Source organism: Aotus nancymaae, unplaced genomic scaffold (assembly GCF_030222135.1).
Source record: "Aotus nancymaae isolate 86718 unplaced genomic scaffold, 86718_ANA_hifiasm-v0.15.2.pri h1tg000008l, whole genome shotgun sequence".
NCBI classification, from domain to species: domain Eukaryota; kingdom Metazoa; phylum Chordata; class Mammalia; order Primates; family Aotidae; genus Aotus; species Aotus nancymaae.
The window spans coordinates 24,822,455-24,847,988 of record NW_026988419.1 but is presented as its reverse complement, the minus strand read 5'-3'; the positions used below and the strand labels follow the sequence as shown (position 1 = coordinate 24,847,988).

General features: G+C 36.6%; 1 protein-coding gene and 1 pseudogene across 1 annotated transcript in view; both read left to right on the top strand.

Moving 5' to 3' along the window:
• Positions 1-25,534, top strand: part of PTH2R (parathyroid hormone 2 receptor) — a 105,003-nt gene that overhangs the window by 18,157 nt on the left and 61,312 nt on the right. Inside the window, exon 2 of the mRNA XM_012446226.2 lies at positions 11,886-11,988. Within this exon, the coding sequence (XP_012301649.1) occupies positions 11,886-11,988 (103 nt within the window). The remainder of the gene's footprint in view (positions 1-11,885; positions 11,989-25,534) is intronic.
• On the top strand, positions 9,171-10,159 carry LOC105712856 (glyceraldehyde-3-phosphate dehydrogenase-like; annotated as a pseudogene).

The following is a 25,534-nucleotide window of genomic DNA, read 5'->3' as shown; positions in this document are numbered from 1 at the left end:
ATAAATAAGTTTATATGAACTTTTTTGAGGCCTGTGGGAAAACATGGAGTAGAGAGTTCATAAAATTGATTTGTTACTTGGCCCTTTAATACCGGAGTATATGAGAAATGCTGAATTCCAAGCAAAATATCTCTTTTAGGCCAGCTCAGTTTTCTCTCAGACTATGGAAAATAGAATGGCTAGCTATATTAGAGTTCTTCAGGGAACAAAACCAGTGGAATATATATACAAAGAGATTTATTCTGAGAAAGTGACTTACACAATGTGGAGGTTGAGAAGTACTAAGATTTGCTGTAAGCAAGCTGAAAATCCAGGAAAGCTAGTGGTATAATTCAGTCCAAGTCTGAAGGTCTGAGAACCAGGGAAGCTGATGGCATAAATCTCAGTCTGAGGGCCAGAGAAGATGAGATGAAATGTTGCCAGGCAGGGGAAAAAAGGGTGCAGATTTCTTCTTCCTCTGCCTTTTGTTCTATTGAAACCCTCAACAAATTAGATGAGGCCCAGTTACATTGCAGGAGGGTAATCTGCTTTGCTGAGTCTACTGATTCAAATGCTCATCTTGGATGAAAACAGACACACAGACACACCGGAAACAAATGTAATCTGGGCATCTATGCCCACTGAAGTTGCTACATAAAATTAACCATCACACTAGCCTAGAAGGGAATTCATTTTTAAAAAACATATCATTTAAATCCTTTCCAAATTAAAGTAAAACTTAACATATAAATATTATAATAACTTTCCAAGAGAACATTATATTCATTAAGGAGACTTCACTTTAGGAAAGAGAGATTTTTGTAAAATTATAAAATAATCATATCTAAAACATTTTTACATACCTTTTTTTCTTATGAGCACCTTGTGGTAGATTTTCATTTACTAGAGTTAGGTAATATTTTGTGTTTTTTAAGTGAGAGAAGAATGCTTCTTTTTTAAAAAATGATTTTTTTGGTGATAATTGTAAATTCACATGCAGTTGCAAGAACTAATGAGAGAGAACATATGTATCCTTTACTCAGTTTCCCTTTTATCACTTGCAAGGTGATAACATCTTATAAAACTACAGTAAAATATCACAACCAAGATAATAACATTGATAACAGTTAAGATACAGAACATTTTCTTCCCAGAAGGATCCCTTCTGATGTTCTTTATACGCAAACCCTCTTCCTTTGCACTTCCCACTCCTCCTCAACTCCTGGCAACCACTATCTCTTTTTTATTTCTATAGTTTAATTTGTGTATTCTTCCTTTTTTTCTTGATTGGCTTTCTAGAAGCTTGTCAGTATTATTGGTAATTTAGAATCACTAGCTCTTGGTTTCACTGACAGTCTGTATTACTTTTCTGTTTCAATTTCATTGATTTCTCCTCTTATTTTTATGATGTCCTTCTTTCTACTTGCTTTGGTTTTATTTTGCTCTTTTTTCTCTAGGTTCTTGAGGTGAGAGATTATATTATTGTTGCAAAACTTTTCTTCTTTCTAATGGATGTATTTAGTGCTATGCATTTCTCTTAGCACTGCTTTAGGTCTGTCCCACCAATTTTGATATGTTGTTCGTGTATTTTCATTCAGTTCAATGTACTTTTGATTTCCCTTCAGACTTTCTTTTTGACCCATGGTTTATTTAGATGTGTGTTTGGTTTCTAAGTATTTGGAGAGTTTTATTATCTTTCTGTTATTGATTTCCAGTTTGATTCCATTGTGGTCTGAGAACACACTCTGTATGCTTGCAATTCTTTTAAAATTGTTGAGATTTGTTTTATGATTTAGGATATGGTCTACCTTGGTATTTGTTCTATATGCATTTGGAAGGAAAGTTTATTCTCCATTACTGGGTGAAGTGTTCAGTAAATGTCTATTAGATCTTGTTGGTTGATGGCATTGTTGAGTTCCATGTTCGTTGTCCTTGCTAATTTTCTGTCGAGTTGTTCCATCAGTTATTGAGAGAGGGGGGTTGAAGTTTCCAATTGTAATTATAGATTTGTTGATCTCTTCTTTCAGTTCTTTTTTTTTCTGAGACGTAGTCTTGCTCTGATGCCAGGCAGGAGTGCTGTGGTGCGATCTTGGCTCACTGCAACATTGGCCATCCGGGTTCAATCTCCTGCCTCAGCCTCCCAGGTAGCTGGGACTATAGGCATGTGCTACCATGCCCAGCTAATTTTTGTATTTTTAGTAGAGATGGGGTTTCACTTTGTTGGCCAGAGTGGTCTCCATCTCTTGACCTTGTGATCTACCCGCCTCAGCCTCCCAAAGTGGTGGGATTACAAATGTGAGCCACTGTGCCCAGCCTCTTCTTTCAGTTCTATCAGTTTTTGCTTCACATATTTTGCAGCTCTTTTTTTTTTTTTTGATGCATATACATTTTAGAGAGCCATGTTTCCTTGATGGAGTGACCCTTGTATTATTATATAATGTCCCTCTTTTAGTCTCTGGTAATTTTGTTTGCTTTACTTTATCTAGTACTAATATAGTTGGGGAAGTGGGGTTATCACCTTATTACTGCTCATGGAATTAGAATTTTTGGTTCCCCAGTCAGCTATCCTTGACACCTATGGTGGGCTGCTCCATGTTCCTGATGGCTGGGGGTATGAGTTCTGCTCCTCATGTGGCCTCCACTGACACTACAATGGGAGTAGCCTTGTTACTGCTAGGCTGACTCTCCACTAGGTCTTCTCTGATACTCCTCCAGCAGAGAAGTAGAGGGATAACATGTTACTGTCAGGAGGGGTGGAAGACCAGGCTCCTCACATGCAGGTTGTGGAGAAAAGGTGGGGGTGTCCAGAAGCCTTGTTACAGGCCAGTGAGGGGGAATGCTTTAATTCTTTACTTTGCTCTTAAACCATTCTGGGACGTTGTAGGGGTCCCCTGTAGTTTTGGGTTGGGTTTGTAAGACAGCATGTCAGGCAAGTGTTCTTGTATAATTGGTTAGCTGTCCTCGTGTTGCTAGCTGTCCTTGTGTAAGCGGTTTCATGTAGTAAACTGTGGTTTGGAAAAATTTCTTGCGATAGTTCCTGTTATCCAGCAAATCGTTTGTGAGAGCCCTGCCTTCATGGTTCTGCCCTGCTCCACTTGCCAAGACTTGACACAAGTTAGTCTAGTTTGAATCTTACAACTTTCACATTTCTCTGAAAGCATCACTGATTGACTCTCCTTTGGGTTGCTTTTGATTGTCCCTTGGTGCCAAGATGCACCTGTCCTGGATTGTTGGTCTGGTCTCACATTGGGGAAAAGTGATTTGCGACTAGGAATCAGTATTAAAACACTTTCAGCCACATTTGAGCAACAAGCTTGACCTGGAGAAAGTGGCTTTCAGGCTAAATCTTCCCAGAGTCCACTGTTCACATTCAATTTTGTTGGTTCCTTAAGTATTGGTTATCATTTGAAGCACTGGGCCAGCATTCTTTATTAGGAGTGTTGTTTCTATAGAATGGGGACAGGCTACAGTTAGGTCCAATATTTAAAGGAAATAATACAAAGTAAAACCAACAGGATCATAACAAATTTATTTTGTACAATGGCATTGAACCAAGAGGCCAAGCCTGAGGGCAACAAACTAAGCAAATCGAAAGACCATGGGGAAACTGGGTGAGACCAGTTATAGCCATTGAGGAGCATTCCGTGGCTGGGTTGAATTAGAGCAGAGTGCCAACTTTATAAATGGGACCACTACACGAAAAGTTATGATGGGGATGTTGTTAAAGTTACTCAGTAGGTGGACTAAAGGATTTCTTAGGTCAGGTTCTGTCGAATTACCCATAATAGTTACTAATTGTGATATTTTAATTACAGCATTATTCTCTCAAGTGGAAAAGGTAGGAATTAAGAGGGGTAACAGTCTTATTGTAATACGGAGTCGTGTTCCAATGATCTTGGGAAGAGCTGTCTAGTGTCATCAGTTTTGCAGTTTTAATGTCTCTAATTATAGCATTGGGCTTGGTGAGATCTCTGTGCGGTCCACACATCAGGCACAAAATTTGTCCCTTGAAATTCATTTGGCTTCAACTTACAGGGCCTTAGGAACAGAGTGGCTCCTATTCTTAGTTGGAGAATTGTAGCCAGATATTGGAAGAACCTAGGAGAATTTAGAATTCAGTCCAATCTACATGTAGATAACAAGAATTCAGAAATAATGCTATAATCTAATAATAGGTATATCATAATCACCCCAATTTTTATCAAAGATAGTCAGAGTAAGACTAATTTGTTTGTAAAATAAATATAGTTTGATCATATTTGGCCTGATTATTTACATAAGTATAGGAAGAGCAGTGATTTAATCTCAGATTAGACTTTAAAAAAATCCTTTAAGGGAAGGAAGCCAAATCAAATCAGGCTTCAGATTTTATCTGCAGTACCTATAAATAATTTTAAATATGACATCTTTGTCATAATATGATTAATATTTCTAATTGTATCCTGTAATAAAGAAAACAGATTTTTATTGAACTTATGTAAATAACTATATTATCATAAAATAAAAAATAGGAATAGTTTCTGAATTTTGGAGAGATTGAGTCAAAAGAAAAAGTAAACATTTTTACCTTTGTTCATAAAAGTATACTTTACCAAACTGCTGTAAATTGTAGATAGCTTAAGACAGAAAGTTTACTTAAACCTGAAAAACAAAACATTTAAGAATTCATAATGTTTCAAATGAAAGTTATAAAAATTATAATTTTTATGAATTATTGAATCTTATATAATTATTTTGTTCTGCTTGATCTTTAGTTGCAGTTTCATGAACCCATTGGTTTTTTCATTAGAGTTTTAGAAATTTTATTTAGTTCTTTAATCTCAAAGTTATTAGAAACCTGTACTGAATGGTACATTTTAGGTCTTTTTTATTAATCTGATTGAGGAAGTCAAGAATTAACACTGTAGATCAGAGGTCTCCAACCCCTGGGCTATGGATTGTTACTGGTCCGTGGCCTGTTAGGACTGGGCCACATGGCAGGAGGTAAGTGGTGGGCCAGCAAGCAAAGTTTCATCTGTATATACAGCTACAGTACTGCCTAAGCTCTGCCTCCTGTATATAGCTCTCATTACTGCCTAAACTCTGCCTCCTGTCTGATCAGCAGTGGCACTGTTTCTCCTAGGAGTGTAAGCCCTATTGTGAACTGTGCATGTAAGGGATCTAGGTTATATAATCCTTATGAGAATCTGATGTCCGATGATCTGTCATTGTCTCCCATCATCCCAAGATGGGGACTGTCTAGTTGTAGGAAAACAAACTTAGGGCTCTCACTAATTCTATGTTACAGTGAGTTGTCTAATTATTTCCTTATATATTACAATGTAATAATAATAGAAATAAAGTGCACAATAAATGTCATGTGCTTGAATCATCCAGAAACCATCCCCCACCCCAGTCTGTGCAAAAACTGTTTTCCATGAAAGTGGTCTTTGGTGCTGAAATGGCTGGGGACTGCTGCTGTAGATAACAACAGCTTACAATAGCTGTAGTTAAAATCTGATTAGATTTCAGCAACTGATGAAGAAATTCAGTTGTTTCTATTGCATTCATCAATTTAAGGTAATGACCAGAATCATAACTGGTAGTATCACACCAAGACCATCTGACCTTTATAAATTTTATATGATCTTTAGAATGTTCACATCAATAACATACTAATATAAATATAGCTTAAAGAAGATTTAGTATCACTTTACTATTTGACGTTGCTTCTCATATAATCCAACATATCAAGGGGCTTGGCTGGAAAATCCCAAAGTCAATTTTAGGTTAAAAGAACTTAGAATTTGAATTTGGGGAAGATTGTAAAGATGTTAACAGGCTTAAAACATTTAATGAAAGTAGAAGCACATGTCATCGAAAAATAATAGTCATTTATTTAGTCCAAATGATAATTAAAAGACTTCAAAACCAAATACAAAAAGTTGCATAATGAAAGAAAAAATTTCGACTTGTATTAGAGATGACAGTTTTTCCATGTAGTCAAACCTAGTAAAGGCAGCACAAAGCAAAAGAAACTACCTTAAAACACAAAATCTCTATTTCTTAGACTGATTACTTAAAAGATAAAGAAAAAAACTCTTTTAGTATGATTTCTTCTCTTTAGGGAAAGACTGTTCGGATAACCTGGAAGTTGAAGCTGATGACAAGATACTTGAATTAAGTTAGACACTAGAAGAATGTGTATCTAAGGTTATGAGTGTATACCATATCATAGAGGAAAAATGTAAACAAGAAAACTAGTACCTTGAGAAAGGGAATGTATGACTTTCAGTAAAACTGAAATCATTTAAAATTGCCCAGTTGGCCAAAACAATTTAGACACATCAAGAAAAGCCAAGAGTACAGGCTCAAGTTATATTGGAGGAAATGTTGTTTTCTTAGGCTTTTAAGACAAACATTTTCACAAGCAGACCACAGTAATAGTAGAGCCAAAACTGGAAAAAAAAAGCTATAGGAACTGATAAAAAAGTTGAGTGAGAGAGTCACTACATTAAGCAAAGCAAAAAGATGTGCCTTTTAAAGGAAAGTACATCATTGTGGAGGCAATGATTCATGACCTGCAAATCACATGTAATGAGAGGGAATAAAAAGCTGAACTCTTGAGATATTGAGGTAGGAGATGGGGCTCAGAGACTGGAACAAATTCAGGACTAGCTAAAACAGGGACAGGGTAGAAGCAGCTTTCCATAAGACACATCCTCCAGTGTGTCATGCCAGTTTACCATTGCCATGGCAACACTGAAAGTTACCGCCCCTTTTCACAGCAATGACCCAATGACCCAGAAGTTACCACTCTTTTTTAAAGAAATTTCTATATAATCTACCCCTTAATTTACATATAAGTAGGTATAAATATGACTATAGAACTGCCTCTGAGCTGCTACTCTGGGCAGACTGCCTACCCCTGCTCTGCAAGGAACAGTACCTCAGCTCCTGCTGTAAACCATCACTTCAATAGAAGTTGCTGTCACCACCAGCTTGCCTTTGAATTCTTTCCTAAGCAGAGTCAAGGACCCTCCAGGCTAAGTCCCAGTTGTGAGCTGCAGCTTTTTCTGTGGTGTTTTTCCAGGTTGTCTTTTTTCTTCCTTGGTTAGAGATCAGGCTTCTCTTGAGACTTTTAAATTTTTTACCTGTGCCTGTTGGTATTCCAGAGTTTCCAGCTTCTTTGCCTCCAAGTTGGGGGTATATAAGACAGAAAGAAAACCCAGGGAATTTACCACCATGTTGTTTTCCAGGATCTGTGGCCTGCTCTGCTATCTTCTCTCTGCCTTTTAGAATCTTGTTATATTCATTTTATATATAATATCTAGGGCTTTTATTTATGTTTACTGAGAAGAATTGGGGAAAGCACATCAACTTTATCATGCTGGAAGTGGAAGTTCCAGAATACCTCTTAAATTAATCTAACTTATAGATTTATGGTTACTTAAAAATGGAATACATGTGAATATTGGGTTAGTTATGAAGATTTTCATATCTTGACATTAAAATTGATATCTATATTAACAACTTTAGGGACTTTTAATAAAGTACAAATTACCAAATTAGGGCTTCTCTTAGCTATCAAATATGTGACAGATTGGAATTCAACATTTCATTTCAAATCATAAATGATCACTTGTCCAAGGAAAGTTACTAACATCTCTTTTTCTAAATGTAACTTTTTTTTGGGTGCAATTGTTGCTTTTGGAGTAATAGACATTGAAAATGTAAACTGCTCTTCTGTTTGAAGTATACTGTCATTTTAATGTCATTCGATGTTAAAGAACACTTGTATCTATAACAAAAGAATTAAAGCAAGCAATATAAAAAACAAATACTTATTTGCTCTTACTGGAAATGACTGATTTGGTTTGGCTGTGCCCCACTCAAAATCTCATCTGGAATTGTAATCCCCATAATCCCCACATGTCAAGAGTGGGAACAAGTGGAGGTAATCAGATCGTGGGGGACGTTTTCCCTATGCTGTTCTGAGAGTGAGTGAATCTCATGAGATCTGATGGTTTTATAAGCATCTGGCATTTCCTCTGCTTGCACTCACTTCGTCCTGCTGCGTAGTGAAGAAGGTGCCCCCTTCTCCTTTGCCTTCTGCCATGATTGTAAGTTTCTTGAGGCTTCCCCAGCAATGCAGAACTGTGAGTCAAATCTCTTTCCTTACCCAGTCTTGGATATTTCTTCATAGCAGTGTGACAATGGACTAATACAATGACTAAAGATCAAGTTAACAGATCATAATTTAGCACATACAGATTATTCTTGCTCCTGGCTAAACCGATCAGATTTTTTAGAACAAAATATCTTTAGAAGCTATAGTTTATAAGATACTTAGTTTCCTGAAAATGTTATCCCAATAAAAAGGCTGCATATGCATAGAAAGAAATAAAAAAGAATATTTTCAAGTAAAAATGGTAGAAGGGGTGATTTGAAATATTCATGTTAGATAATCGAAGTCAAATTTCTCTGAGTCAAATTTACAGATCTAAAATTTGGTCACAATTTACCCAGTGTTTTATAGGATTGACATAAAAGAAAGTAATGGTTTTACTGAAAAAAGAGCCGGGAAAACACAAAACAAAACAAAACAAAACAAAACAAAACAAAACAAAACAAAACTTCATTGGTGCCTGACTGTTTCTAGAGGATGAATTGGAAGGAGTCAATTTTTCCTGCTCTGCCCACTCCCATGATTCAACTGTTTCTAGTTCATTCTCTTTGTTTGATACATGGGATTTTAGGCTCACTTTTAGTATATCTACTTATAATTCAGAATCTGTGTGGTGTTATATTGATAGACAAATTCTGATATGTATTTCAACCCCCAAAATTAGTTTTTGCTTATTCGCCCATTCCTGAAAAAAATCATTAAAGTAAATATGGGCATTGAGCTATGGATATAATCCAGAAATCTCCAAAACTATATATCTGACTATTCATTGGGCTTCTCTTTGTGCTATAAATATCTTGAAAATAATATAATTTTCAGGAATATAATTTTTTGATGCTAAAACACATTCTTACGGTAGATTTTCTTCCTGTATCTTTAATTTCAGTTTAACCTACGAGTCTATCTTTTTATGTGTCATTTAAAATCATAATTATTGGCTCTCTGCTCCTCCTCTGTCTGTGACAGACAGCTGCATCTTCTCTCATACCACCAGCCACATCCCTGAGACACCATGGTGAAGGTGAAGGCTAGAGTTAGTGGATTTGGTCATATTGGGTGCCTGATCACCAGGGCTGCTTTTAACTCTGGTAACGTGGATATTGTCACCATCAATGACCCCTTCATTGACCTCAACTACATGGTATACATGTTCCAGTATGATTCCACCCATGGCAAATTCCATGGCATCATCAGGGCTGAGAATGGGAAGCCTGTCATCAATGGAAATCCCATCACCATCTTCCAGGAGCCAGATCCTTCCAAATCAAATGGGGCAATGCTGGCACTGAGTACATAGTGTAGTCCGCTGGCATCTTCACCACCATGGAGAAGGCTTGGACTCACTTGCTGGAAGGAAGCAAAGGTTCATCATCTCTGCCCCCTTTGCTGATGCCCCCATGTTTGTGATGGGTATGAACCCCGAGAAGTATGACAACAGCCTCAAGATTGTCAGCAATGCCTCCTGCACCACCAACTGCTTACCACCACTGGCCAAGGCCATGACAACTTTGGTATTGTGGAAGGACTCATGACCACAGTCCATGCTATCACTGCCACCCAGAAGACTGTTGATGGCCCCTCCGGGAAACTGTGGCATGACAGCCTCAGGGCTCTCCAGAACATCATCCCTGTCTCTACTGGCACTGCCAAGGCTGTGGGCAAGGTAGTCCCTGAGCTGAACAGGAAGCTCACTGGCATGGCCTTCCATGTCCCCACTGCTTATGTGTCAGTCATGGACCTGAGTTGCCATCTGGAAACAGCTGCCAAATATGATGACATCAAAAAGGTGGTGAAGCAGGCAATGGAGGCTCCCTCAAGGGCATCTTGGGCTATACTGAGCACCAGATTGTCTCCTCCAACTTTAACAGTGACACCCACTCTTCTACCTTCAATGCTGGGACTGGCATTGCCCTCAACACCTACTTTGCCAAGTTCATTTCCTGATAAGACAATGAATTTGGCTATAGCAACAGGATGGTGGACCTCATGGCCCACATGGCCTCCAAAGAGTAAGAACACTGGACCACCAGCCCCAGCAATATCACAAGAGGAAGATAGAGGCCCTCACTGCTGGGGAGTCCTTGCCACAATCAGTTCCCCACCACACTGAGAATCTCCCCTTCTCACAGTTTCCATGCAGACCCCTTCAAGAGGGAGTGGCCTAGGGAGCGCCACCTTGTCATGGAGCTAAAGTCCCCTGTGCTCCACCAATAATAAATAAATAAATAAATAATTATTGATAATCTAAGTGTTCTTTCTATGGTCAATGATGTAAACATCTTTCTGTTTCTAATGTTCATCCATAATGTCTTATTGCACAATTTAAAAAGGTTTGTTTTCTCACTTTTTTAAAAGAATAGTTCTAGAAAATAAGTGTGTTTGAGCCTGAAATTAATGATTTGGTATTTGCAAAGAATTGTAGTATTGAAAGTCTGTCACTCAGGTTAATTAATGGTTTTGTCATTTCATTTGATTTAAGAATCTCTAAGTCCCTGACAGTGAAAAGAAATGCAAAGTTCTGGATGCTGTTATTGTTATTAAATCTGCAGGACACACAATAGTCAGTATTATTTTTCTAGAAAATTGATGACCACATGTAGAAAATTGTGGTTATTTACGATTATATTTACAACTTTTTTGGTACTTGAGGTGAAGATTTACTGGTCTCCCTTTGAGTGAGAGTTGGTGACTTGCTTCTAACAAACAGAATATGGTGGAATTGACCACGAGTGACATCTAAGGGTAGGTCATCAAAGGCATCTTTCTCTCTGGAATCATTCATTCTGTGGGAAACCAGTTGTCATGTTATCAAAACACTTAAGCACCCATTTGGAGAGAACCATGAGGTGAGGAATTAAGGCTTCCTCCCAATTACCACCGAAGAACTGAGACTCCTTTGCTGATAGCTATGTGAGTAGGCCATTTTGAAGGCACACTATTTAGTCTAGACAAATCTTTAAATGACAGCATCTATAACCAAAGTTTTTTTTTTTTTTTTCTGGAGTCTGGAGTTTTATTATTACTCAAATCAGTTTGCCCGAGCATTTGGGGATTGGAGTTTTTAAAGATAACTTGGTGGGTAGGGGGCAGCTAGGGAGTCAGGAGTGCTGATTGATCAGGATGACCAAAGTCTTGACTGTAGCTTCATGAGAGACTCTGATCCAGAACCACCCAGCTAAGCATCTCCCAAACTGTGAAACAAATTAATGTTTGTTGTTTTAAACCACAGCAATATTTTGGGATGTTTTGTTACACAGCTATAGGTGATAAATACAGATTGTTTCTTCTTGAAGATTCTGTTCCTCTGGAACCAACCACTCTTGGTACTAAATAATTTGTGTCATATTATATGAAAGCATATCATTGCAGGAAATTATTTTTTCCTTTGTACATTATTTTTATTTTTTGTAGTATATTATTTGTAATATAATTATTTTTTTCTTAATGTGATATCTCTTATTTTTTTAGTCTATTATCTCTAATATAATTACTAACTATATTAAAATTTTCTCACTATTTCTGGTATAAGATTTTTTAAAAGGCTAATCAGGTAAAAGTAAAATTATTCTAAAATCTTATGCATTGATGGATTTTGAATTTTGATTCAGGTAAAGGTCTATTTCAAATAGCTTGATATCAAAACTCATTTTCAATTAGATTAGAAGGTAAAATAATGAAAGTTTGTATCCTGGCTTTAAAAACGATGATGGAAATGTTTGTATTTTGTTCATTTTTACAGCTGGATTCTGATGGCACCATTACTATAGAGGAGCAGATTGTCCTTGTGCTGAAAGCGAAAGTACAATGTGAACTCAACATCACAGCTCAACTCCAGGAGGGAGGTAAAGATGCCAAGAAAATTGACTCCCCTTGTTCCTCCTATCTGTTCTTGTAAAGATAGCAAATTTCCCTCCTTCTTTAGTGTTAGGGATATCCTTATCAGTCAATCCATATTTCCATGTGGAGGGGTGTGTAGCAGAATAACAACACTCTTTTTATCTCTACTCCACCTGCTTTTCCCTCTCTGTGGAAGGAGTGACTTGCCTGATAGTAAGTTTGAGAATAGCAATTGGGCATGTGCACATCAGCCTATTCCTTAGTCCTTTCTTCAGGATTTGTCTGCCTGTAGAGAGCATGCATACTGATTTGCTCTTGACCATACAGTAAGCTTGGAGGAGCAGGCTCTGTCCCTGTGGACATTGCCTGCAGGTTTAGGTAGTAAGCTCAATTTAAAGCAGTACATAAGCAAGCCCATTTATATACCTAAACCATGTTCTCCAAAAATCCTTTTTTGTTAGTAAAATGATAATTTTATTTCCATTGCCTGACATTTTATGCAATCTCTTAATTAGTTCCAAATTCAAGTTGGAAGTGGGGTATTTGCTTTGCTCCCTGCCTTCCCAAATGAATACAGCAGAAAATGATCTTAAAGTTTTCTCTCTATCATAAAGTGTGCAGTTTGAAATCTACTTCATACCTCTCTAAATACTAAAAAATAATTGTGATTGATTTCTCAATGTTTATGATCAGAGAATGTGGTCTGCATGATACTGAGTTTTAAAAATATGTTGAGACCTAATGGCTTATATTCTTGTTAATTTTGATAATGTTCCATGTGGTCTTCAAAGGTATGTATATTCTCTAGTTTCTGAGTAGACTGTTTTACAGTGTCCACTACATTAAGCTTATTAGTTGGGTGGATCATATATTCTGCGTCCATATGATTTTTTAAATGTGCTTGACCCATTTGTACATGATTTGTAGGTAAGGTAATACAAACTTGGTTTATGGAAAAAATTGAATTTAGTTGCTAAAATTCATTTTTCAGGCCTTTGCTTGTTTGTAAAACTACCATGTAAATGTGTATTTTTTCTTTTGCATTCTATTTTTGTGTTCTTGTTTTGCATCTTTTGCCACACTTAGGTGAGTTACTTATAATTGTTACATATTGTGGATATGATGAAGGAAGAAATGAAATTTGTGCTCATGGATGCAGATTATTTCAGAGCATCTGGTGAAATTAATGAGCAAAAACTTGAAAGGTTTTGGGTATTTTATAAATAACATTCCTCTATATTTCATGTATCATCTCACCTAGAATAGTGAACAATGTAGAGTGTAACATGAAGTACATACAATAAAAGTAAAAATCTTAAAAAAATGTGCTTGACCTATTATTTCCTGATATATATATATATATATCTTAAAATATGCTACTATGATAAGTTTTCAACTTTTCATTGAAAAATTTATCAAATAGTTTTACTTCATATATTTTGAAAATATATGAGGTATATTTAAGTCTAGAAATATTAGATTTCCTGGTGAATTAAAACTTTTATAGATAGGAAGTAGCCCTCTTTATCTCTAGGATACTTTTCCTTCATATTTAAAAAATATGTACAACTTAAAATTATTATATTAAGAAAATTTAACAAATAACACTTGTTTTCTTCTTTCTTGGTTAGTATCTGCCTTGTATATCTTTTCCAGTCCTTTAAAAATGTTTTAATTGTGATAAAACATACATAACATTAAATTTACCATTAAAATTTTTTTAAATTGTACTTTTCAGTAGTGTTAAGTATATTCACATTGTTGTGCAATCAATCTCCAGAAATTTTCCATCTAAAATTGACACTCTGTACTCATTAAATTTTAACAACTCATATTTCCATTCTTTTATTAAACTTTTCTGTATACTTAGATTTCAGGAGTATCTTTTACAAACAGGACACCCATAGAGTTATGCATTCTGATAATCTTTGTCTATTAACTGAAGAATTTAGCTCAATTACATTAATTGTAATTAATAATATACAGTATTTGAGTTTAATTCTAATATCTTATTTGGGCTTTCTATTTCATCAGCTCTTCTTCTGTCTCTTTCACTTCTGCAGCTCTAACTCTTTTTTGGATTGATTGAGACCTTTTTCTCATTTTATTCCATCCCCTGCCACCCCCAACTAGTATTGAAGATATGTATTATATTTAATTCTTTTAGCAGTTATCCTAGAAATTTTTCTCATAAAGTACTATATATATATAGTACTTTAGGTTCTGGGGTACCTGTGCAGATCATGCAGGATTGTTGCATAGGTACATACATGGCGAGGTGGTTTGTTGCCTTCATCCCCCAGCACCTATATCTGGTATTTCTCCCCTCATTATCCCTCCCCACCATCCCCACCCCCCGCTGTCCCTTCCCTAGCCACCCCCAACTGACCACAGTGTGTGATGCTCCCCTCCCTGCGTCGATGTGTTCTTATTGTTCAACGCCCACCTATGAGAACAAGTAGTGTTTGGTTTTCTGTTCTTGTGTCAGTTTGCTGAGAGTGATGGTTTCCAGATTCATCCATGTCCCTATGAAGGACATGAACTCATTGTTTTTTATGGCTGTGTAGTACTCCATGGTGTATATGTGCCACATTTTCTTTATCCAGTCTATCATTGATGGACATTTGGGTTGGTTCCAGGTCTTTGCTATTGTAAACAATGCCGCAGTGAACATACGTGTGCATGTGTCTTTATAATAGAACAATTTGTAATTCTCTGGGTATATACCCAGTAATGGGATGGCTGGGTCAAATGGAATTTCTATTTCTAGATCCTTGAGTAATTGCCACACTGTCTTCCACAGTGGTTGTACTAATTTGCACTCCCACCAACAGTGTAAAAGTGTTTCTATTTCTCCACATCCTCTCCAGCATCTGTCTCCAGATTTTTTAATGATCGCCATTCTAACTGGTGTGAGATGGTATCTCAATGTAGTTTTGATTAGCATTTCTCTAATAATCAGTGATGAGCATTTTTTGATGTTTGTTGGCCTCATAAATATCTTCTTTTGAAAAGTGTCTGTTCATATCCTTTGCCCAATTTTAAATGGGTTTGTTTGTTTTTTTCTTGTAAATCTGTTTTAGTTCTTTATAGATTCTGGTTATTAGCCCTTTGTCAGATGGGTAGATCGCAAAATTTTTTTCCCATTCTGTTGGTTGCCAGTTTGCTCTAATGATTGTTTCCTTTGCTATACAGAAGCTCTGGAGTTTAATTAGATCCCATTTGTCTATTTTGGCTTTTGTTGCCATTGCTTTTGGTGTTTTAGTCATGAAGTCCTTGCCTATGCCTATGTCCTGAATGGTTTTGCCTAGGTTTTCTTCCAGGGTTTTTATGGTGTTAGGTCTTATGTTTAAGTCTTTAATCCATCTGGAGTTAATTTCAGTGTAAGGTGTCAGGAAGGGGTCCAGTTTCTGCTTCCTGTACATTGCTAGCCAGTTTTCCCAACACCATTTATTAAACAGGGAATCCTTTCCCCATTGCTTGTTTTTGTCAGGTTTGTCAAAGATCAGATGACTGTAGATACGTGGTGTTGCTTCTGAGGCCTTTGTTCTGTTCCATTGGTCTATATCTCTGTTTTGGTACCAGTACCATACTGTTTTGATCACTGCCACCTTGTTGTATAGTTTGAAGTCAGGCAGTGTGATGCTTTGTTGTTTGTTCCAGCTTCGTTCTTTTTGCTTAGGATTGCTTTGGCTATGCAGGCTCTCTTTTGGTTCCATATGAAGTTTGAAGTGTTTTTTTTCCAGTTCTGTGAAGAAGGTCTTTGGTAGCTTGATGGGGATAGCATTGAATCTATAAATTACTTTTGGCAGTATGGCCATTTTCATGATGTTGATTCTTCCCAACCACGAGCATGGAATATTTTTCCATCTGTTTGCATCTTCTCGTATTTCCTTGAGCAGTGGTTTGTAGTTCTCCTTGAAAAGGTCCTTTACATCCTTTGTTAGTTTTATTCCTAGGTATTTTATTCTTTTTGTAGCAATTGTGAATGGGAATTCACTTTTGATTTGGCTCTCTGTTTGTCTGTTATTGGTGTATGGAAATGCTTGTGATTTCTACACATTGATTTTGTATCCTGAGACTTTGCTGATGTTGCTTATCAGTTTCTGGGGATTTTGGGCTGAGATGATGGGGTCTTCTAAATATACAATCATGTTGGCTTCCTCCTTTCCTAATTGAATGCTCTTTATTTCTTTTTCTTGCCTTATTGTTCTGGCTAGAACTTCCAATACTATATTGAATAGGAGTGGTGAGAGAGGGCATCCTTGTCTAGTGCCAGATTTCAAAGGGAATGCTTCCAGTTTTTGCCCATTCAATATGATATTGGCTGTGGGTTTGTTGTAAATAGCTTTTATCATTTTGTGATACATACCATTGATACCTAGTTTATTGAGAGTTTTTAGCATAAAGGGCTGTTGAATTTTGTTGAAGGCCTTCTCTGCATCTATTGAGATAATCATGTGGTTTTTGTCTTTGGTTCTGTTTATGTGATGGATTACATTTATAGACTTGCATATGTTGAACCAGCCTTGCAACCCTGGGATGAAGCCTACCTGATCATGATGAATAAGCTTTTTCTTTTGCTTTTGCATTCTGTTTGCCAGTATTTTATTGACGATTTTTGCATCGATGTTCATCATGGATATTATCCTAAAGTTTTTTTTTTTAGTTGCCTCTCTGCCCGGTTTTGGTATTAGCATGATGTTGGTCTCATAAAATGAGTTCGGAAGGATTCCCTTTTTTTGTATTGTTTGGAAAAGTTTCAGAAGGAGTGGTACCAGATCATCTTTGTACGTCTGGTAGAATTTGGTTGTAAACCCATCTGGACCTGGGCTTCTTTTAGTTGATAGGCTATTAATTGCTGCCTCAACTGCAGCCCTTCTTATTGGTCTATTCAGGGATTCAACTTCTTCCTGATTTAGTTGGGAGAGTGCAAGTGTCCAGGAATTTATCCATTTCTTCTAGGTTTACTGGTTTGTGTGCCTAGAGTTGTTTGTGGTAATCTCTGATGGTAGTTTGTATTTCTGTGGAATCGATGATGATGTCCCCTTTATCATTTTTTATTGCGTGTGTTTGATTCTTCTCTCTTTTCTTTTTTATTAGTCTGGCTAGCAGTCTATCTATATTGTTGATCTTTTCAAAAAGCCAGCTCCTGGATTTGTTGATTTTTTGAAGGGTTTTTTGTTTCTGTATCTCCTTCAGTTCTGCTCTGATCTTACTTATTTCCTGTCTTCTACTAGCTTTCGAGTTTTTTTGATCTTGCTCCTCTGACTTCCAATTTTTATGAGAGGGTGTCAATTTTAGATCTGTCCTTGTTTCTCATGTGGGTGTTTATTGCTGTGAATTTCCCTCTAGATACTGCTTTAAATGTGTCCCAGAGATTCTTGTATGTTGTGTCTTCATTCTCATTGGTTTCAAAGAACATCTTTATTTGAGCCTTCATTTCATTGTTTATCCAGTCTACATTCAGGAGCAAGTTGTTCAGTTTCCATGAAGTTGTGCAGTTTTTGGTTAGTTTCTTAATCCTGAGTTCTAATTTGACTGCACTGTGGTCTGGAAGACTGTTATGATTTCCATTCTTTTGCATTTTCTGAGGAGTGATTTACTTCCAATTATGTGGTCAATTTTAGAGTAAGTGTGATGTGGTGCTGAGAAGAATATATTCTGTGGATTTGGGGTTATGAGTTCTGTAAACGTCTATTAAGTTCGCTTGGTCCAGACCTGCATTCAAGTCCTGGATTTCCTCATATTTATTTAATATCAGAAAGTTTAAAGTTTATTATCCACTTGCTTTTTCCAAATAAGATACTCAGTTTGAGATACTTTAATTGCTTCTAAATTATATGGTCTTTAGTTCTACCTTAATTTTATGTTATTATTTTTTTTAAATAAAATGTTCCTTATTTTTGAATCTTTATGTTAGAATATGTTTATAATGATCTCAGTTTTTGTCTGTTGGAAAATGTCTTCATTTCTGTGTTAACCTTGAAAGATACTTTTTCTGGACATATGATCCTTGGTTAAAAATTATTTACTTTTATCACCTGAAGATACATATATATATATATTTTATAGCTCCCATTGTTATCTGACAAATCAATTCTCAGTCTTTCTTGCTGATTAGCTTTTTTCTGTCTGGCTCTTTTTAAGAACTCTTTAACATTGATATTCTGCAGTTTCACTCTGTATGTAGGTATAGATTCATTGGATTTCCTGAATCTGAGCATTTATATCTTTATTCAGTGATGGGAATGTTTTAGTTATTTTGCCTTTGAAATTTGGCTCTCCTTTATTCTCTCTTGTATCCTTCTGGAACTTTAAGAAGACAAATGTGGGACCCACTCATACTACCCTCTGTGTGTCAGTTTCTTACATATTTTCATTTTCTTTGTTTCTTTACTGCCATTTTAGGAATTTCTTTGAATATATTTTCCACTTTGCCAACTCTTTGTTTGGCTTTGTCTTACAACTAACTGCTCAATCCATCCATTAGTAAATTTTGATTATATTTTTATTTTCTAAAAATCTTCATATTCAATTTTGATAGTTTCTTCCTCCTTCAATATTATTTCAAATCTCTTCTTTTTATTCCTATACATGTTTTACATGCTGCATATGATAATTCTAGTATCTACAGACTTTGCTGGTCAATGCTGACCACCACACATGGTGGCTTATTTCCTTGTGTGGCTAATGATTTGTGATGAGCAACTCATGAGGTTCTTGTTTAAAGTGCATTTTTTAGAGAAAATTTGTGTTTTCAACTGAAAGATGACTAGATGAATTATTCACCTAAGTCCAATTTAAACTAAATTTAGATCACACGTGAATGTGAGCTGGTGGTTAGAAATGTTTAGAGAAGAATTGTCTCCCCACTGTTTTCTATTCCAACTCCAAATGTGGCCAAGAGTGACACAAACCAATCTCCTTCTGAAGGATGGTTTTATTTCTTGTCCACCCACTAGCAAGAGAAGTGTCATCTGTTGGGAATACTGACTTTCTAGAGGAGTCTCCTGTTCAATTTCTCCATACCATAAGGCCTCAGGCTCATCTTTTTTTTTACCTGAACACTACAAAAACTCTAACTCTAAGCAAACAGGTCAGTAGAAGCCTCTAAGGTAAACCCCAAATGTAGTGCTTACTGCTCCTATATTTCTAACCTACAATTTATTCCTTTACTTTATAGCCAGCTAAGCCATATTTAAAGAAATAAGGGTTTTATGTTAATATAGCCTTAGTAGGTATCTTCTACTAAGAAAAAGTTTTCTAAATGAAAAAGTTTAATAGTGTCTAAAAAGGGAACTCATGCAACTTCTAAAGAATGCTGATCCTAATATCTTAGATGCAAATCTACTAATAAGGAGATGTATCATTATGAAAAAATATGCAAGCATTATTATCTATGATGGCTGAATAAGCTGTTTTCGATGAAATCTTATAAAATGTTAAGCTACAAGATTCTTCAGAGATCACCTAGGCCAACATTATCATCTTTAGTGTCCCTTTAACGGTTCAACAAATATTATTATGTGCCCAGAGTGTTTTACTTCTGTAGTAAGCTCTGAAAAGTATGAGCAAGATTCTGTCTTTTCCCTGTGGGGTTAATGGTTTAATAAGGAAGGCAGACATCTTTCAGGATGGTGTATGATTTTAACAACTGAGAGATTTTAACAACAATAGAACCATTGAAGAAGCATCTTAATTAATCAGAGAAGACTTCCTGGAAGAATAATGATCTCATGTTGAAAGTAAAGAAGTAGGAATTAGATGTGATGAGGGGAAAGTAAGAATACCGTATTAGTCAAAATTCTCCAGAGGGACAGAACTAATAGGATATACTTATATATGAAAGGGAGTTTATTAGGGAGAATTGGCTCACATGATCACAAAATGAAGTCCCACGATAGGCTGTTTGCAAGCCTGGGAAGAAAGAAGACAGTAGTGGCTCAGTTAAGTACAAGAGCCTCAAAAACAGGAAAGCCTTCAGTCTGTGGCCAAAGATCCAAGAACCATCAACAAACCACTGGTATAAGTCCGAGAGTCCAAAGGCCGAAGAACCTGGAGTCTGATGTCCAAGGGTAGGAGAAATTGATGGAAGCATCCAGCACAGGGGAAAGATAAAAACTGGAAGTCTCAGCAAGCCAACTTATCCCACCTTCTTCCCCCTGTTTGTTCTAGCCAACTGGATGATGCCCACCCTCATTGTGGGTGAGTCTTTCTCTCCCAGTCCACTAACTCAAATGTCAGTCTTCTTTGGCAACACCCTCACAGACACACCCGGAAACAATACTTTACCAGCTATCTAGGCATCCTCCAATCCAATCAAGTTGACTCTAATATTAACCATCACAAAAACAGTCCAGAAAGAGGAAATAGGATGGGCCAAGATAAGCAAGTGTGCATCAGTCACACACCATATGAATTATACATAAAAGAATAAATTAACTGGTTGTAAACTTAGGTAGCATCTAAAATTTGTGAAGATGTGAATGATGTGAAGCATGTAGATGAATAAATATTAAAAGAGAAAAAACTTTTTTGAGATCTTTGTTTTTATGGACATCCTTTTCCATGCAAATAAGACAGAATTAAATGTGATCAAACTTTGGTTTACCTTTCAATTAAAATATCTAATTATATAGAAATTGACTCAAGCATTCTTTACTTTAAAATTGTAAAACACTAGAATGACATTTTGAATTCACTAGCTAATTTAAAGAATTTTCATTTTTACATTCTTCTAAAATCAAGAGATGCATATCAAAATATTTAGTAGTGAGCTGTCAGACTGTCTATAATTTATTTTAAAAATCTGTAGGAAAAATAAATTAGATTATCGCAAAATATTAGTAGCTGTCAATTCTAAGTTATGAGTATATGATTTTCTATTTTATTTATGAAAGATTTTTATAATAAAGGAACATAAGAACATAAAAGTTTTTTAAATGTTTATGAAAGAGAGAAAAGGATATATAAATGCAAACACCCAGCTATAAAACTATTCAAGTACTTAAAAAACAAAGACCAAAATATTATTGATCCAAAATATTATTATTCCAAGTGTGGTCACATTTTGTTTGAAAAGAGAAAAAGATTCTCCAAATTTTAGACTGTTCTGTGTAAATGTCATGGTTTGACAAGCTTCACTCATAATTAGTTTGTCCTGGCACACGAAAAGAATTACAGAGTTATAATTAATGGTGCTGATTTATGAAGAGAGATTGGTGAGCCATTAGTCAATTAATTAGATCCTTGCCAAATAATGAAAGTATTTACTCACATAGGATGGCAGTGATGATCAAGGAGAGAATGCTAGTTAAGATCTCTAATTTTTGGCTAGGCACAGTGGCTCATGGTTGTAATCTCAGCACTTTGGGAGGCCGAGGCAGGTGGATCACCTGAGGTCAGGAGTTTGAGACCAGCATGACCAATATGGTGAAACCCCATCTCTACTAAACATACAAAAATCAGCCTGTCGTGGTGGCATGCACCTGTAGTCCCAGCTACTTGGGAGGCTGATAGGAGAATTGCTTGAACCTGGGAAGCGGAGGTTGCAGTGAGCCGAGATTGTGGCACTGCACTCCAGTTTGGGTGATAGAGTAAGACTCCGTCTCAAAAAAATAAAACAAAACTCTATTTTCTTTTAATTTTATTGTATTTCGGGCTCTGGTGTACATGTGCACATCCTGCATCCTGCAGGATTGTTGCATAGGTATATACATGCCATGGTGGTTTGCTGTCTCCATCCCCCTGGCCTCCCGTGTCATCTACATCAGGCATTTCTCCCTGTGTTATCCCTCCCCATCCTCCCTGCCCTCCCTCTCCCCCTCATTTTCCATCCCCTCCCCTCCCTTCCACCTCCAACACCTAGCCCAGTGAGTGGTGTTCTCTTCCCTGTGCCCAAATATTCTCATTGTTCATCACCTGCCTACAAGAGAAAACATGTGGTGTTTGGTTTTCTGTTTTTGTGTCAGTTTGCTGAGAATGATGGTTTCTAGATTCATTCATGTCTCTACAAAGGACACAAACTCATCATTTTTTATGGCTGCATAGTATTCCATGGTGTATATGTGCTGCATTTTCTTTATCCAGTTTATCATTGATGGGCATTTGGATTGGTTCCAGGTCTTTGCTATTGTACACAGGGCTGCAGTGAACATACGTGTGTAGGTGTCTTTATAATAGAGCGATTTATAATTCTTTGGGTATATACCCAGTAATGGGATTGCCAGGTCAAATGGAATTTCTATTTCTAGATCCTTGAGGAATTGCCACACTGTCTTCCACAATGGTTGAACTAATTTGCACTCCCACCAACAGTGTAAAAGTGTTCCTATTTCTCCATGTCCTCTCCAACATCTGTTGTCTCCAGATTTTTTAACAATTGCCATTCTAACTGGCTTGAGATGGTATCTCAATGTGGTTTTGATTTGCATTATATCTCTGTTTTGGTACCAGTACCATGCTGTTTTGATTTTTTTTAGCCTTGTAGTGTAGTTTGAAGTCAGGTAGCATGATGCCTCCAGCTTTGTTCTTTTTGCTTAGGATTGTCTTGGCTATGCAGGCTCTCTTTTGATTCCATATGAAGTTTAAATTGTTTTTTTCCAGTTCTGTGAAGAAGGTCATTGGTAGCTTGATGGGGATAGCATTGACTCTATAAATTACTTTGGGCAGTATGGCCATTTTCACAATATTGATTCCTCCTAACCATGAACATGGAATGTTTTTCCATCTATTTGCATCCTCTTTTATTTCCTTGAGCAGTGGTTTGTAGTTCTCCTTCAAGAGATATTTTATGTCCTTTGTTAGTTGTATTCCTAGGTATTTTATTCTCTTTGTAGCAATTGTAAATGGGAGTTTGCTCATGATTTGGCCCTCTGTTTGTCTGTTGTTGGTGTATAGAAATGCTTGTGATTTCTGCACATTGATTTTGTACTCTGAGAGTTTGCTGAAGTTGCTTATCAGCTTAAGGAGGTTTTGGGCTGAGATGATGGGGTCTTCTAAATATACAATCATGTCATCTGCAAATAGGGACAATTTGACTTCTTTTCCTAATTGAATCCCCCCTTTTTTTCCTTGCCTAATTACTCTGGCTAGAACTTCCAATACTATAATGAATAGGAGTGGTGAGAGAGGGCATCCTTGTCTAGTGCCAGTTTTTAAAGGGAATGCTTCTAGTTTTTGCCCATTCAGTATGATATTGGCTGTGGGTTTGTCATAAATAGCTTTTATTATTTTGAGATATATTCCACTGATACCTAGTTTATTGAGAATTTTTATCATAAAGGGCTGTTGGATTTTGTTGAAGGCCTTCTCTGCATCTGTTGAGATAATCTTGTGGTTTTTGTCTTTGATTCTGTTTATGTGGTGAATTATGTTTATAGATTTGCATATGTTGAACCAGCCTTGCATCCCTGGGATGAAGCCTACTTGATCATGGTGGATAAGCTTTTTGATGTGCCATTGGATTCAGTTTGCCAGTACTTTATTGAAGATTTTTGAATCAATGTTCATCATGGATATTGGCCTGTAGTTTTCTTTTTTAGTTGTGTCTCTGCCAGGTTTTGGTATCAGGATGATATTGGTCTCATAGAAAGAGTTAGGGAGTATTCTCTCTTTTTGTATTGTTTGGAATAGTTTCAACAGGAATGGTACCAGCTCCTCTTTGTACATCTGGTAGAATTCAGTTGTGAACCGGTCTGGACCTGGACTTTTTTTGGTTGGTAGGCTATTAATTGCTGCCTTGACTTCAGACCTTGTTATTGGTCTATTCAGGGTTTCAACTTCTTCCTGGCTTAGTCATGGGAGTGTGCAAGTGTCCAGGAATTTATCCATTTCTTCCAGATTTACTGGTTTATGTGCATAAAGTTGTTTGTAGTAATCTCTGATGGTAGTTTGTATTTCCAAGGAATCAGTGGTGATCTCTCCTTTATCATTTTTTATTGCATCTATTCAATTCTTCTCTCTTTTCTTTTTTATTAGTCTAGCTAGTTGTCTGTCTAGTTCATTGATCTTTTCAAAAAACCAGCTCCTGGATTTATTGATTTTTATGAAGGGTTTTTTGTGTCTCTGTCTCCTTCAGTTCTGCTCTGATCTTAGTTATTTCCTGTCTTCTGCTTGCTTTTGAGTTTTTTTGATCTTGCTCCTCTAGCTCTTTCCATTTTGATGATAGGGTGTCAATTTTAGATCTTTCCTTGTTTCTCATGTGGGTATTTATTGCTGTGAATTTCCCTCTAGACACTGCTTTAAATGTGTCCCATAGATTCTCGTACATTGTGTCTTTTATCTTGTTGGTTTCAAAGAACATCTTTATTTCTGCCTTCATTTTATTCTTTATCCATTTGTCTTTCAGGAGCAAGTTGTTCAGTTTCCATGTGATTGTGCAGTTTTGAGTGCTTTTCTTAATCCTGAGTTCTAATTTGATTGTGCTGTGGTGTGAGAGACTGTTTGTTATTATTTCTATTCTTTTGCATTTGCTGAGGAGTGATTTACTTCCAATTATGTGGTTAATTTTAGAGTAGGTGTGATGTGGTGCTGAGAAGAATGTGTATTCTGTGGATTTGGAGTGGAGTGTTCTGTAAATGTCTATTAAGTCTGCTTGGTCCGGATATGCGTTCAAGTCCTGGCTATCCTTGTTGACTTTCTGTCTCGTTGATCTGTTCAATATTGTCAGTGGAGTATTAAAGTCTCCCACTACCATTGTGAGGGAGTCCACATCTCTTTGTAGGTCATTAAGAACTTGCTTTATATATCTGCATGCTCCTGCTCCTGCATTGAGTGCATATATATTTAGGATTGTTAGCTCTTCTTATTGCATTGATCCTTTTACCATTATGTAATGCCTTTGTCTCTTTTGATCTTTGTTGCTTTACAGTCCATTTTATCAGAGACTAGGATTGCTCCCCTTGTGTTTTTTTGGTCCCCATTTGCTTGGTAGATCTTTTTCCATCTCTTTATTTTGAGTCTATGTGAGTCTATGCATGTGAGATGAGACTCCTGAATACAGCACACCATTGGGTCTTGACTTTTTATCCAGTTTGCCAGTCTGTGTCTTTTGTTTGGGGCATTTAGGCCATTTACATTCAACATTAATATTGTTATGTGTGAATTTGATCCTATTTTGTTACTGGCTGGTTGTTTTGCTCATTAGTTGATGTGGTTTCTTCATTGTATTGTTGTTCTTTACTATTTGGTTCTTTTTTTGAAGTGGCTGGTATTGGTTGTTCCTTTCCATGTTTAGTACTTCCTTCAGGAGTTCTTGTAAGGCAGGTATTGTAGCGATGATATCTCTCAGCAATTGCTTGTCTGTAAAGGATTTTATTTCTCCTTCCCTTATGAAGCTTTGTTTGGCCAGATATGAAATTCTGGGATGAAAGTTATCTTCTTTAAGGATGTTGTATATTGGCCCCACTCCCTTCTAGCTTGTAGAGTTTCTGCCAAGAGATCCACTGTGAGTCTGTTGGTCTTTCCTTTGTGGGTGACTTGACCTTTCTCTCTGGCTGCCCTTAGGATTTTTTCATTCATTTCAACCCTGGTGAATCTGACAATTAC